The 16810-nt window shown below is 37.0% G+C and overlaps 1 protein-coding gene across 2 annotated transcripts in view; it reads left to right on the top strand.

Moving 5' to 3' along the window:
- Positions 1-13848, top strand: part of MRPL13 (mitochondrial ribosomal protein L13) — a 38926-nt gene extending 25078 nt beyond the window's left edge. For both annotated transcript variants that reach the window (XM_082601738.1, XM_082601737.1), the window contains 2 exons: positions 944-1065; positions 13560-13848. In XM_082601738.1, the coding sequence (XP_082457864.1) occupies positions 944-1065; positions 13560-13581 (144 nt within the window). In that variant the 3' untranslated portion in view covers positions 13582-13848. The remainder of the gene's footprint in view (positions 1-943; positions 1066-13559) is intronic.
- Positions 13849-16810: the final 2962 nt, after the last annotated feature.

The following is a 16810-nucleotide window of genomic DNA, read 5'->3' on the forward strand; positions in this document are numbered from 1 at the left end:
ATTTTATCATTCCCTTTATTTAGTCCAATTCCTGTTCTTTTAAGATACCTCTCAAATGTATGCTTTACTCTTTAGCTTGCTTTTCGTTACCCAAGTTCAGACTTTCTTATATTTTACCTTTCCTTTTATTTTTCTGAACATTTGGATATATATCCAGGGGAAGGTAGTTCTGGGCAAGTGCCATTAATAAAGGCACCAGGATTTGAGTGTAGACCAACGCCTGAAAGGTGAGGAGGTTGTTTACTCAGAAGCCACGGGCATTTGTGGAGGGGTGAAGTTGGAGAGGTGCGCTTCCTGGTTTAGCTAAGGAGTTAGAACTTCATCCTGAGAGATTTTTAGCTAAGGAGTGACTTCTTTAAAACTGCAAGCCTTTAGAAGCCATGACCTTTTTATTTTCCTTTATATACTCAGCACCTAGCACAATTTCTAGTTCATAGAAGGAGTTCAGTAAATGCTTGTTGGCTAAATGACTCAGATCCAGCAGATTTTCATTTTCGAAAGTTTTTTTTGGCAACAACATGGAGCATTAATTGAAAAAGGTTGTGGCACTGGAAGCAACAGACCTTGTGCATACACTCATCAGATGAAACATTGTGAGAATGAGCCAAAGCAGTGCCTTTTTGCAGCTGAAAGGAGAGGAAAAATTTAACAATATTCAGAAAAAGTAGAATTTATTGACCAGATACTTGTCAGAATTGAAGACATCTAATGTATCATTAGGAATAGGTTTGTCAAGATTAAAATATAGAATGTATTACTGTAATGAGATTACATACATCACTGATTTAATGTATTTTTCAGGGATTTTTACAGAGTTTTAATTTGAAGATTGTGTTCTCATTTTATAAACATTCTTTTATTATTTTTTAATACTAAGAATTACTAATTTATTACTAGGGAATATATTTTAAGAAAATTAAGCCTAAATTTTTATTTACTCTAGGATATACCAGAAGATATTCTTAAGAATTTAGTGGAAGAGCTTCCTCAACCACGAAAAGTGCCCAGACGTCTAGATGAGTACACACAAGAAGAAATAGAGGCTTTCCCAAGAGTTTGGTCTCCGTAAGTCTTTCTTTTCCTTCCTACTTTTGTTTTTTAACCTGAGTTTAGTATCTCCTGTTTTCATATCCAAATGATAAGATCCTTGAGGCTAGGAAGAATGAACATCTTTTCACTCTCTTGGATACTGTTTGCAGCTTCTACCTACAAATAAACTCTAGATGTAGATGGTAGAACCAAAAGTCTCGGAGTCTTAAGACCTTGCTAGGTAAGTGCAAGGATGTTCATAGATGCCTATAAATTATCAGATATTTTGTTTGGGATGACATAACTTGGATTGATTGTAGTCTCTTGGGATAATAAATGAATTGTTCTTACCTAAAACAAAGTGATTCTCTGTTTTTTCAGATTGCTTCACTAAGCCAAGAATATGATCTAATGAAAGTCATTAATTCTGGATACTTAGAGTCAATCCAAATAGAAAAACAAAATAAAAAAACACTTTTGCTCTCCTCTATTACAATTTCCTCTACCTATGAGCCAGAAAGCTGCTTAGATTTGACATACTGTCCTATCTAATTGTTTCCAGGCTGTTTTGCCTGGCCTACCAGGCTCTTTGTAACCTCATCAGCTTAAATTCTTCTCACTCCACTGTGCTGGTCTAGCATAGCAGACTGTGTAAGCTTGGCACCCTTTTTATGCAATTTAACTTCTCCATGACTTTGTTCTGCTGTTACCTCTGCCTAAAACAACACGTCCCTCACCTCCTCCTCTGGGATAACTCTTACTCATTCTTTAGGCCTTAGTTCAGATGTCAGTCTCCTTTAAGAAGCCTCACCTAAACATCAAGAGCAGACTAAGTGCTCAACCATCTCCTGCTGTAGCACCTGCCGTGTATGTAGCTCTGTTATTACCACATTTACCTCCTCAGAAGCAAGGGCTGCATTTTGTTCATTGTTACATCCCCAGTGCATAGAACCGTACCCCACCTGATAGGGCCTCAGAAATGTTTACAGAATTTACACAGTAGGTTTAGAGAGAGCCACGCATCCTCATGACTTGATCTACAAAAGACAGCTAATCTTCCCACAGGATACTTATCCATTGTACTCTGAAAATCCATATCTTTTTTTTTTTTTTAACAAATTTAATCAGTTATACATATACATATGTTTCCATATCCCCTCCCTTTTGCGTCTCCCTCCCACCCTCCCTATCCCACCCCTCCAGGCGGTCACAAAGCACCGAGCTGATCTCCCTGTGCTATGCGGCTGCTTCCCACTAGCTATCTACCTTACGTTTGGTAGTGTATATATGTCCATGCCGCTCTTTCACTTTGTCACAGCTTACCCTTCCCCCTCCCCATATCCTCAAGTCCATTCTCTAGTAGGTCTGTGTCTTTATTCCTGTCTTACCCCTATGTTCTTCATGACATTTTTTTTTATTAAATTCCATATATATGTGTTAGCATACAGTATTTGTCTTTCTCTTTCTGACTTACTTCACTCTGTATGACAGACTCTAGGTCTATCCACCTCATTACAAATAGCTCAATTTCATTTCTTTTTATGGCTGAGTAATATTCCATTGTATATATGTGCCACATCTTCTTTATCCATTCATCCGATGATGGGCACTTAGGTTGTTTCCATCTCCGGGCTATTGTAAATAGGGCTGCTATGAACATTTTGGTACATGTCTCTTTTTGAATTATGGTTTTCTCAGGGTATATGCCCAGTAGTGGGATTGCTGGGTCATATGGTAGTTCTATTTGTAGTTTTTTAAGGAACCTCCATACCGTTCTCCATAGCGGCTGTACCAATTCACATTCCCACCAGCAGTGCAAGAGTGTTCCCTTTTTTCCACACCCTCTCCAGCATTTATTGTTTCTAGATTTTTTGATGATGGCCATTCTGACTGGTGTGAGATGATATCTCATTGTAGTTTTGATTTGCATTTCTCTAATGAGCAAAGATGTTGAGCATCCTTTCATGTGTTTGTTGGCAGTCTGTATATCTTCTTTGGAGAAATGTCTATTTAGGTCTTCTGCCCATTTTTGGATTGGGTTGTTTGTTTTTTTGTTATTGAGCTGCCTGAGCTGCTTATAAATTTTGGAGATTAATCCTTTGTCAGTTGCTTCATTTGCAAATATTTTCTCCCATTCTGAGGGTTGTCTTTTGGTCTTGTTTATGGTTGAAAATCCATATCTCTTGATGGGCTGTTTGGCCAGATAGGTTTGTGAAAACCTAAGTTTTCCCAGGATTACCAGGATGTCCAGGAATCTAATCTTTGACTCTCATTGCATGTGTATATAACTTCACTCTTTGCACACAGAGGTCTTTAGGGTATTCTGTTTAAATCTTTTTGACTTTGCTGACCTGTATAAGGTTCACTTTTAACTAAATCTGCATATAATGAGCAAAATAATATTATTAGTGATCATTTACACTTTCCAGTTGCCCCGCACTGTGCTAGGTGGTTTACATACATTGTACCTAATTCTCTTACCAATAAGATAAAATACATTATTCCTGTTTTTAAGACTAAGCCAAAGGTTGGCTGGTTTGTAGTATAGCCTGAATTTGAAACTAGTTGTAGCTGATTCCAAAACCTGTGTTCTTTCCACAAAAGTAAACTGCTTCATTAATTTATTTATTTATTCAACAAATATGTATTATGTGCAAGACACTCTTATGTGCAAGACACTATAATAAGCACTAGGACACACATTTGAAAAATTACCATTAAAGCAATTATTTAATTCCGTTTTACAAACTTTTATTGAGTTTATACTACGTGCTATACCTTTTGACAGATGCCAAGGAAATGCAGATGATGAAGCGTTTAAATAAAACTTCCTCCAAAAGTCCTTCCTATAATCCTTGAGCTGGGTTAGGCCCCCTTTATAGGGTCTCATTGTACATGTTCCTCTTCTTTTACTGTATTTATTCTAATGTAATTAAATATATGCATGATTACCTGTTTAATGTCATTCCCTTACGAGACTCCATGAGGGACGTGTATGTTGTCTTGCTTAGCACTGAGCACAGTGACTGGCTCATTAAGTAGGCACTCAGCAAATATTTATTGAATGAATAAATGAAAAATAGAGTATCCTTTTATCAGCTTTTATAAATGAGGTTAGAAATAATTTTTAGAACATATGTAGTAAAATGCTCTAATTTAATACTAATTCTTCATGTCAGAATTAGTGAAATTGACCAACTTAAAAAACCCTTTGTTTTATTGTTTTTGTTCCTGTTCACTGTATCATCTGAATTATCTGGCTGCTTTTCAGTTGATATCAAACAAGTGATTAACAAACTGTTTGTGAAAAATTGAAAAAATTGGCTTTATGATGTCTGATATTTTTATCAGCTAGTTATTAGGGTACATTCTCATGTTAAGTATTTCTCTCTAAAATAAGGAAGTGCGTTTTCTATTATTCCCTTATGTTCTGGTTTTGATTGCTTGACATTGACATACTTGTGGACGAGAAACTATACATTATGTGACCTCATTTGATTCTAACAACTGAATTAAGTGTGGAGTGCTTTTCTCTTTTCCTTGGCTACTTTTTAGATACCTGTTTAATAGTTTGCCTTCTTGTCAAAACCTAAGATTCTGTTTTTAATTCTTTTTATTTAAATTCATTTTTTTCCTCCAGATCATATAGTGGTTTATTTAGATAAATCAGTAAATAAAAGGTTTTAAAATTTGTTCCACATGCTGTGATAGTTACAATTATTCCCTCCTTTGGCATCTGAGAAATGAAGCTTCTGAACTACTTTGATGATGTTTAAACTTTAGGAAAAATAATTTTAATTTAACTTATTCTTAGAGATTTACATGGTCATTTAGTCAAGACATAACCAATGTACCTTTTCCTACTTAAACTACATAGAACTTACATTTATCCTTAAAACTCAGTCCATATAAACATAGAACATTTTTCTAGGAAGATGTTAACATTTTTAAAAGTTCCTTAAAAGAGATGTGGAATTTGCCAGAAATTGAAATTAATCCCTAACTTATAGAAATCATTTATTAGCTTAAGTTTACCACCCTGGAACCTTTTCTTTACTAAAAATTCACAATAATGTTGACTGCACATAAAATAGACAACATTTACTTGAAACATAATACTCTTTGGAAAGTAAACTCAGGCGTTCAGTTGAAAAATATTTTAATTTGGGGGAGTTTTAAAAACTACTAAATGTTCATTGTAGAAAATAAGAATAAGATATATACATAAGTAAATAATTTCACCATACTTAACATTTTGGTGTGCTAACTTCCTGTTTCTTTGTGTTAGTTTTTATGTTGTATGTACGTTTGTGTGTTTTACAAATTTGGGAAATTATGATTTTTCTCTAAATATGGTCTCACTGCACATTTTCCCAATTTACAAGATTTTTTTCCCCACAAGCATGATCTTCAATGGCTGCAGGATATGACATCAGTTTTATTCTGTAAATCTAAGTATGTCATATCTGATTTTCTTATAGAAACTCTGTCATAATTGAAGTTATATTCCTAACCAAGATGGATGTGGTACTTTTTTTTTTTTTAAACTGGAAATACCAAAGGTAGTATTTGGTTAGTTACATGACCAAACACATATTATTCATGTGGAGTTATATATCATGAATATTCTAAAGCGTATTCTAAATCAGTTAATCCAGGCAGTATGATAATGAAATAACCATTCACAACAAACTATATTTAATGTTATTATAGTCAAAGAGTACTGATCAAACTGTTCCTTTTACTAAGGGATCACTGGTTCATTTAAAACAAATTAGAAGGTGACTGAATGCCCTCATTATATTAATGGAATTAGAAAGGGCTTTTCTATAATTATTTTGAAGGAGACTTTTAGTGAAACTTAGAGCCACTTGATGCATTATTGAGTTACTGTTTTGAAATGGATTTTCCTGCCCCTTCTTTTCATTCCAAATTTCCCTCTGGCAGGAATATACATTAGACACAGGCTTTCCTTTATGCTTTATTAAAGTTGTGATCCTTCCTCACTAGTAGCCACACAATATCTGTTAACTTAAGTTAACTTATATGTGTTAATATTATGTGTTAATAAAGTTCAAGTGTAAAATAGTATATACATTAGAACTACAACTAAAATATTTGATACACCATGCAGTGCAATCCCTTGAAAGTGAGATTCCTCATTACTGATAGATTCGCTTTTATGAGAAAACAAATTTTTTTCTCCTTTTGGAGAAGGAACCTACTTAAAATATACTTTTTGTTCCACTCAAAATATCTAAGCCAAGAATATAACCTTCCTTTGGAATGTAGTCATTGGAAATTATTCAAGATAGATCTGATGGTGAACCTGCAGAGACTTGACTGAAACAGATGTACCTGGATTGTGCCATAAATAAATACACACAAAAATAGCTTGCTTTGGTTTTTGTTTCCCTAGCAATAAAACCTAACATATGTTTATAGTATAAAAATGTACATTTTTAAATTGCAACTATTACTAGCTTTTGGTTCAACGTAAGTTCTTTACCATTTCTGTTAGAGACAAAAAGCTTCTGAGCAACAGTAACAATTGATAAACTAAGCTTTGAACCCAGTAGGTGATTAACAAAATTATTTTAATCTCAGTTAACAGCTACCATTGTTGGGATTTCATTTAAGTTATTTTCAATCACTTAAAAAGTTGTATTCCCTCAGGGCTAACTTCAGCATACTCTAGATTTTGTTAGGCTAGTTGTTTATTTATTTTTAAAACAATGGTAGACCAAAAGGAAAGAAACTGATATTTATGAGGAAACTATAAATATTGTTTTATAACTAAAAGCCACTTTCTCATATGAGAAACATTGCCTATACACCTTACTTCTTAAATTAGTGTGTATACTTGGTGTATTAGTAGTTTTTACATCTCATGGATATGTAAATTGTGTCAGAATATGTTATAAGGTTTTATCTTGTGTTTCTCGATGGTACAGAGTAAATGTGCATTTGCCACGGGCAAGTGGTGATTGTAGGGTACACACTTAGAATTTGTTTCTCAAAGATAAAACAATAGCACTATCTCTTTTTCACAGTTCAGTTGCCTGAGATTGTAGCTTTCAAATGGTCAACTTATTTTAATTCTGTCAATAATTATTTCCATGCTCATTGCAGTTTTGCCGACACATTACAAAACCACAATAATCATGGAGATTATAATGCTGTCACTGTAATGGAAATTTTTCATTATGTAGGGTAAAAATAAAACAGTTCACTTGAAACTTTTAATTTTCGTTTCTACAAAACTCTGTAGGAGAGCTTTTCTTAGGAAAAATTAGGTATGTAGAAAATTCCAACTTGAGTTGCTTCACATTATCCACAGAGTGATGAAACAAAATCAAAAAAGAAATATGTTTTTTACTCCTCACTCATTAAATCAGTAATGCTTTATTTTAAGCATAACCCTCACCTTTGTAGAGAAACTTAAGTGTGGAAAGTTTCAGCATCAGTAAATGCTTGAAAACAGATGTTTATGATGCAAACCTATGTTCCTGGTCTAACTCTCTTTACAGAGCGTGCTGTTAGAAGTGTGCCTGTAAAAGAGAGAGGATAGAAAGTGAGGATGAGGATGAAAGTGAGAAGGCTTGAGGACAACCGTGATTGGCCCTGGAATTGTCTTTGCTGAAAGTAGGATTAGATTTAGGGAGTTCAATAGGTAATCCGTGCAGCTCTGTAAAAGAAAACGGGTGCCAGGAACGTTAGCACCGCAGAAGGGACTTGGTGAGCGTCCTGTCCAGTCTATAGCTCTGGAAGTCAGCAAGGATTTCAGCTTTCTGCTTGCCCTTCGATATAAAAGCTACGCATCCCAAAAATGTACAGATTTTCGGCTTTAGTTAAATGAATGCCCAGAGAAAAATAATTTTACCTATGGCTTTATAAAATGTGCTTCAGATCAGAGACTTAGTTAAAGACGGTGGAGAAGGATTTTTTACCTTTTCAAAACCCATAAAGATCTGGGACCTGGACATCTTCAAGTTTTTCCATAATTGTGTGCTAGTCTAGTCATGCGGCATTTTCGTACAAGATTTAACTTAATTTGCTACTCTTCACAGTCAGAAGTTATTAGCTGGACTTGGGGAGAAAGCTTATGTTCCAGCTTTTCCATCATTTCAACCAGCACAGCATTGGCTTAAACCGTAGACCTCAGTATTTCCAGTCCTGAATTTTGCTCATATTAAGCCTTCTAAACTATACTGTTCTTTTGGATATGAACGCATTAGGACTGGTTGTTAAAATAAAAAGCAATCTTTATATAAACAACCAAAATCAAATCATTTGCATTTCCTAGCCAATAGAGCTTATGACTTAAAAGTGGTAATTGAATGTAACAATAATTCCTATTAATTTTAATTGGAAAAAGTTTTCGATTTAAACAATTTTAACAATCTTATGAGTTTATTTTTTAATTTTTATTTTATATTGGAGTATAGTTGATTTCAATGTTGTGTTAGTTTCAGGTATACAGCAAAGTGATTCAGTTATACATGTATCTATTCTTTTCAGATTCTTTTCCCATATTGGTTATTACAGAGTACTAATAGAGTTCCCTATGCTATATACAGTAGGTCCTTGTTGATTATCTATTTTATATATAGTAATGTGTATATGTTAATCCTGACCTCCTCATTTATCCCTCCCCCTGCCACCTTTACCCTTTGGTAACCATTAGTTTGTTTTCTATGTCTGTGAGTCTATTTCTGTTTTGTAAATAAGTTCATTTGTATCATTTTTTTAGATTCCGCATATAAGTGATATTGTATGATATTTGTCTTTCTCTGTCTGCTTTACTTAGTATGATAATCTCTAGATCCATCCATGTTGCTGCAAATGGCATTACTTCATTCTTTTTTATGACTGAGTAATATTCCATTGTACCTAGAAGTGAGTTTAGTTTTTAAAAAATCACTGTTGAACTTCTTCTGATCAGGCTAGTGGTACAGTGTCTGGGGAAATGAGTGTAGCAGCACCATTGCTCTATTACCTGTACAGCTAACATCTTTAGTTCAAGGAGTATGTGATGTGACCAGATTTCCTGGAATGGTTTATTCTAAATAGTTCCATTCTTATAGTGGATGTGACTTAAAACTCAATCAGACTGACCTTTTGTATTTCTTTCTTTTTTTTTTTTGATATACAGTATAGTGTTGTTAACTATAGTCGCCATGCTGTACATTACATCCCCAGGACTTTTTATTTCTATTTTTTAATTTTTTAATTTTTTAATTTTTTTTGGCCATGCCGTGTGTGGGATCTTAGTTCCCCAACCAGGGACTTAACCCGTGCTCCCTGCCTTGGAAGTGCAGAGTCTTAACCACTGGACTGCCAGGGAAGTCCCTGAGAATTCAATTCTGATTAATGTAATGTTGGTGTACATAAACTAGCAACTTTTTAAGAACCTAAATACAATGACATTTACTTAGTTACTAAAGATAGTTAATCTTTTTTTTAAAAATATTTATTTATTTATTTGGTTGCTCCAGGTCTTAGTTGCGGCAGGCGGGCTCCTTAGTTATGGCATGCAAACTCTTGGTTGCGGTATGCATGTGGGATCTAGTTATCTGACCAGGGATTGAAGCTGGGCCTCCTGCATTAGGAGCACGGAGTCTTATCCACTGCACCACCAGGGAAGTCCAAGTTAATCTTTCTTTCATGATAGATGCTAAAGGAATTTTAGTACCCAGCCTCTGTTGATGTTATCATAATTTACAATTAGTTACTGTTGTATCAGAAAAGCATAAAGCTGCCTGTTAATAAAGTCCTCTGGTGGGTAAAGAGCCAGAAGGATACTATATATCTATTGGAATCATGTCTAGCTAATGAGGAAGTGTGTTACCTTCTGTTAGGCACAGCACAGCTTTAGAAACTTCCTACTGAAAGCGCTTCTTTTGCTTCTTCAGCATCTTCAAATAGTCGCGCCCTCCGTCTTATGAACAGCTCTGTCGGAGGTCTGAGGTGAACCCTTGCTTGTCAGTGTGTGGTCCATGGACCAGCATTGCATCGCATGGGAGTTTGTTAGAAATGCAGAATCATGAGACCCTCTACAGACTAACTGAATCAAAATCTGCATTTTTACAAGAGCCCAAGCAATTTGTATGCCCACTGAAGTTTGAGACCCACTCAGCTAAATAGCCCTCCACTCCCCTCCCCTTTCTTATATTATCTTGAATTGCCTTCTTTTAGTGGGAGTAAGCAATACAAATGTGTTGTATGTGTACCTGCTTTCATTTGTGTAGGTGGAGAGAGAAATAGAACCATATTTAGTGTAAAAACCTCACTTTTCCCCACAGGGGTACCTCCTGTAGCCATGTAATATGTTTGATTGTCTCGCACATGAGTTGATATTTCTAGCTCTGCGAACATCTAGTGAATCTAGTCTCTTGGCTATGATACTGTTTCCCCCCACTTAGAAGCAAATTAACCATCTGCAAAAGATTCCAAAAGCAGAAAGGATGAGTCTGCAAACAAAGTGGCATTTTCAAGGTGGTCACTATAATTACAAGTATCTTACAAGCCTCCACTACATGCAAGATACTGTGCTAATTGCTGGTAGTCTAAGATCAATTATATTGGGACTGTGCCTTCAAAGGATAGGAGTTGTGTAGAATAAAATGGTGCTTGCAAACACTGGAGTCAGAAGGTCTGCACTAGATCACTACCATCCACTTCCTAGCTGTGTATCCTTAGACAAGTTACTCAGCCCCTCTGAGCATCAGTTTTGTCAACTGTAAAATGGGGTTGATAACAGTGTCTTTCTCACTATATAGATAGGAGGGTAAAATGAGATAGTGCCTGTGAGGTAGTTAGTATATTTCATGGCATCTGATAAGCACACAGCACTGTTATTTACATACATAACAACATTTGTTCACTTACTTAGGGCAAATGTAATTTGAGAAACAATGTAATAGAAGTATGCATGAAGTTCTCTGGTGATCTCAGGGAAAAGAGCCGTGCCTAAGTTAGAAAAGGAAGAGCTGTGTAGGGTTTCCCAGAACATGTGATCTGGGGGGTGGATTTTGAAGGATTAGTCAAGTCCACCAGGCAGAAAAGAGATAGGAGATACTCCAAGTGCAGAAAATATCAAGTACCCAAGTCCAGCGGTCTGAAAGTTTCTATCTGGGCAATAGCAAGTAGTATAATGGGACCAGAACGGACAGGGTGTGGAAAGAATGCCTCAGAAAGGTTAACTGGGACCATGTCCTGGAGGGTTATGTGTTGAACTCTGTGCTTGAATTTGACAAAGCAGTGGAGAGCTAGTGAAAGTTCTTCCGCTATGTGGAAGTGGGATAAGAAAGAATCTATGTTAGAGACTCTCAGATGTCTTTCCCTTTGCCCCAGTTCTCCTAAACTCCAAATCCTACTTTCTAGCTGCCTGCCATGGCCAGATTTCATCATATTCAAAACAAAATCCTTCCCTTCAGAATCTGTTCTCCTGCCTGTATACCCTCTCCAGAACAAATAGATAGCATTGCCATTTCCTGAGTTCTTCAAGCTGAAAATTAATAGTCATCCTTGAAGTGTCATTTTCCAGTAGCTCCTTCCTCTGTCATGCCCCTGGTCTCTTCCCTCTTCCCCTCCCTGCCCTGGTCAAGTTAATTTTCTGCTTCTTGAATCCTGAGCCCATCCTTTCTCCTTACCCATCACTGCCCCAGCCCTAACAGAGCCCTCATCTTAACCCTCCTCACTTCCTCCAAAATGTCTTGAAACAAAATTGGGCTTTATTAGCCCCCGATTGCCTTCAGGTCACTGTCAACATGTTTTACCTGACAGATTACACCCTTCATACATGTTTCCTATTTTACTTGTAAATTCCACTAAAGGGTACTTTCGTCGTCTCATTGTTAATAAATTAACTTTTGGTTTGGAAACAACCAGACTGTGACTAAGCACATTTAATTTTATTGAGTGGAATTGCAGAGACTTCTTGTTAGGACTACTTGTTAGAAATCTTAGAAGATTTCTTTCCAATGGCATCACCGCCACCCTTTTGTAATTATATGAACCAGCTGGACGGGAGAATAAATTGTTTCTTAAAATGCACTGGTGTCTCTTGACTAGGAACTTTGATTGTATTGAGTCACATACCCAAGATTAAAAGGGTGCACTTTGGAGCCCCTTCCAGCTATTGTATCAAACTGTCATTTCCCAGACTTTGGATTCAGTTTTTACATTTGAAAAGAGATTTCAGAAACTGAGACAAAATGCTGCAGTTTCTCTTCTTGTTGTTACAGAATGACTATATGGTGAAGCGTATTTGGTTAGTTTCCCACATCAGTGCCTGTGTTCCTCAGAGTTAAATAATAATTTTAAATTGTAATGTAGTTCATTTACTTAGTTACCAGACTGTTGGTCTTCCTATCTGGGCTATCTGGTCTCTTTGTCTTTTTTTTTTTTTTTTTTAAGATTTAAATGTAGAAAGGGATGAGATAAGTTGTTTCAGGGCAAACAGAGTTCACCTGTTTCCTTTTTTAAAGGAATTCAAACTGTTGAATATTTTTACAGCTGTTTCAAAAATATCTATTTAGTTTACTAATCACTAAATTCCTTCTGAAAATTCCGTAGGAGCTCAATACCTACAATTACACTACTCTGTAAAAGATAACAGGACACTAACAGTTTTCGTATTTCATAATTTCCTATTCCTCATTTTCTCCATTGTTAAAATTTAACATTTCTCTGAAAATGTTCTTTGTTTTAATTTACTACTGGAAGGAACTTTCAGGTGTGATTAACCCTATAAATATATAAACAAAGAAAAGACTATACGTATATAGTAAATTAAAAGACCATATATGTATATAATAAATGTGTGTGTAATTAAAATATCAAAGGGCTGGTGTTTATACATGTATTTTGTATGCTACTGTAATGAAAATTAAATTTAGCATATGATAAAATAATACAAATAGCGAAACTGCTCATTCAGAATTTGCCATTATTAGACAAATCCATATCTTTATATATAATCCTTTCTATTAAAAGGGCTTTTGGGAAATTGAATTCAAGCTTTTAAGTCACTACATACATTCATTCATAGGCACACGGGGGCCTATATTTATACTCTGCAAAGAACTTGGGAACTGTCACTTAACTGTTCTACTTTGTGATGATTTGGCCTTAATGTTTTTCACCAAAAATTTAGATATAATATTTGTAGATATTTCTTTTTTTGTTTGTTTGTTTTTGTTTGGGTTTTTTTTGCGGTATGTGGGCCTCTCACTGTTGTGGCCTCTCCCATTGTGGAGCACAGGCTCCGGACACGCAGGCTCAGCGGCCATGCCTCACAGGCCCACCCGTTCCGCGGCATGTGGGATCTTCCCGGACTGGGGCACAAACGTGTGTCCCTTGCATCGGCAGGTGGACTCTCAACCACTGCGCCACCAGGGAAGCCCAGTAGATATTTCTTGATGAACAGTTACTTTCATTTTAAATTGGAAAATAATCTTCTTGCATCATGCGGGAGAAAATGAAACTGATTTGTGAAAAAATAAATGTTTATTTTTGTCTTTCAGACCTGAAGATTATCGGCTGTAGAAGAAAGAAAATTTCAGAAAATAACAGTGCGGTGACTGAAACTTCTTCCTGATGAGTTTCTCCTTCCTACAGGGCAAGGTGAAACAATTGCTGCCTTTTGACAAGAAACCTGTTATGGGTGCTGAAAGTTTGTGGGGAAAGTTCAGGAAGGGATATTCCTTCAGTAGGAAATTGCAATAAAATACATTATTTTATAGAATTGTTTTATTATGTAATCTGATTTGAATGTTATAATGATAAGAATAAAACTGCTTAATTGGTTAACTATTCAATTTCTCACTTAATGAAAAAAATCAAACCCTAGGTAGCACTGCAGTTAAAATTGCCAAGTGCCCATTCATGCAGATTTCCTCACGTTCCAGCTCCCTGTTTTTGACACCCGGGAAAACAAGGCCCACCTTCACTTTTCTTTTCAGTGACTGTTTTATCTAACCTCGCATCATCTGAGTTCATCCCTCCAGCTCAGTAGGGTAAGGTTTGTCCTGAGGTATTTTCAAACTGCTTCACTTTTTCCTATGTCCCATAGAGCCTCTTGGTTTCCATGACACCAAAATAACAAAGTAATGCCTATCTGCTCCCTAGAAATCTCACTGCCCCACCTGTGACGCTGTTTGCAGACCCCCGCACTGTGTGTCCATATCTCTCCTGTTGGCTCCTGTTCACCTCTGTGCTGGGCACTGAGGTTGGGCCACTGGGATCAATGGGTCCAGCAAAATCTCCTCCCTGGGAATTAAAATGCTGAGACACTGCATTTGGGCATTTTTATGGTCGTTTTCTTCTCTTGCCCTAGCCAATCAAGGAGTGTCTCTGACCCCTTCTCCCGTTCATGCAGCAAACATGTACTAAGTGCCTGCTATATGCCAGGTGTTGGGGAAACAGAAATCACACATGTCTTCCCCCAACACCTCCATGCCCCACCAAAGAGCAGAGTGTCTATTGCAGGGCAGAAAGGAGCTGTAGATAGATTTGTAAGTAAGTGCACCTTGGTGTCAGAGGCGCTGATAAAACTACGTATGAGCTGTGATATTAGTACATTTAGGGGAAAACAGTATAAACATTAAATATAAAGTATTGATAGTAAGCACCTGCTAATATGCCAAACACAACTGCTTTATATAAATTAAAATTCATTTAATCCCTGTATCACCCTATAATGTACATAATGTTACCTCCCCATTTAAAAGTGGGCACGCTGAGGCAGCAATAAGTAACTTGGCCAAGGTCACAGACAGAACTGCTAAGTGGCAAAATCAGGTTTGGATCCAGGCAGTCTGCCTCAGAAGTCCATGGACTTAGCCGCCACTAGATGAGAAAAAGTGAGTATTTATGTATCACAAATTCTGTACTAAAGCAAGCATTACCTGGTACAGGTCAACAGCTACCATTCAAGGAAGTGGCAGTTACAGTTTAAACTATTGGACCAAAAAGAAGCTCCATCCCTTTTGATGTGGTGGGTGTGAGCCAGTGTGAAATAAGCCCCCAGCTCCCAGTGCAGCAGCTTTAGTAGGGAGGAATTTTTGTCTGGTATATCCCAAGCACCTAGAACAATGCCTGGCACATATTTCTTGACTGAGAAGGGCTCACTGAAGGAAGCCCTTGTTTCTAACACAGCTGCAGGATTTGAAAAAGTGAGATCATAGCGACATGCTTTATAATAATATTGAGCCCAGTCATCATACCGTCAGCCCTCCACATCCATGGATGCAGAACCCACGGATTCAGGGGGCCTATTGTATCACACCGTTGTATGGATGGGACTTGAGCATCCTTGGATTTTGGTATCTGCAGGGAGTCCTGGGAACTATTTCCCCAATACATACACTATATTGAATATTCAGGAAAAATATTGAGACTGATCACCATAAACCTCATTCTCACTTGCTGTGTGAGAGTCCTTTTGTAGGGGGAGGGGTTGCCTGAGCTACAGACCCACGAAGACCTAAACGGGCTCTATTGTTGGACTGAACTGACCCTCCTGCTGCTGGGAGTTAACTCCATTTTGCATTCGGAGAGAACCAGAGCAAAGAGGCTTTTGCACCAAGTGGCCTTGAGAAGCAGAAGCTATCAGACTTCCCAATCCTGCCCATTTGCCATTGCTTGAGAGTTTAACAGCCAGACCGGTGCGTTTCCTAGGAGAACACAACACAGGTAGCCAAATAAAAATTAAAACTCGCTGTATGGGACCCAGGAACTTGAGTCAGGGAAGACAAGCTGAACCACTAGAATTGTAGCTCCAATTAAAGTAGAATGAACAGAAGAAACAGAAGAGAACTTTAAAAAATACGAATATTTACAGAAAAAGAAGGAAACCCTAGTTATTCCAACATCACATGGGAAGGAAAAGAAAGCTGATATGTGTGTGTGTGTGTGTGTATATATATATATGTATATACTGTTGTGATGTGTGCCTGTAATGTGCAAATTAGTGCAGATAAGGAATCAAGTCACTAAAACCAAAATTATTTGTCCATATTCAGTTTTTCACCAGGTGCTATGTGTTATGCTATTAACACCAGGTAAATGTGAAAAACACCATCCAGTTGAGCATAATGACCTGTGAAAGAATAATACACAACACCTTGTCTCTCCATTTTACCCACACGCATTGCCTGCTGTGTCTCCTCAGTAAAACATAAGTGTCCTGATTCTAATAGCAAAGGAAAAGCCTTAAGTATTGTGGAGTTTTTTTTTTTTTTTTTTTTTTTTTTATTGTGGAGTTTTGAAACATAGAAAATGTGATTTTGCAGTAGCCGGCGGGGGGGCGTGGGGCATAAAGTAATCACATTAATGAACACAGAAACAACACTTTAAAAAAAAAAGAGCTTAATCTTAACCTCCCAATAATCACCTGCTTTCTGGGGCACTGAAAACTGAAAAGCACTCATTTGCAGTCGGTAAGGATAACTGCAAACCTCCTGCAGCAGGAGAGCATTTTGTGTCACCTGATCCCATTTGGGTTCCCACAAATAGCTTCCTTTTGAGAGGGGTCAATTAACAAAACAATAAAAGAACTATTGTTTCTTTAAAACAGCAACCCAATATTTTCTCTCCTGAAGGAGAGATAAAAAAGACATATTCAGGCCAATGAGGAATAAGAGGAACCAAACAGGCTCAGCTGGGGAGGGTGCCACCTGGGGCTTCCTGGATCCAACTCACCATACGCAGAGTTTGGGGTAGAGAAGGGTTGGCCTTTCTCTGACGCTTTAGCCCCCTCTCAAGTTTCTGAATT

Source organism: Mesoplodon mirus, assembly GCF_964341445.2.
Source record: "Mesoplodon mirus genome assembly, chromosome: 16".
Classification (NCBI taxonomy): Eukaryota; Metazoa; Chordata; class Mammalia; order Artiodactyla; family Ziphiidae; genus Mesoplodon; species Mesoplodon mirus.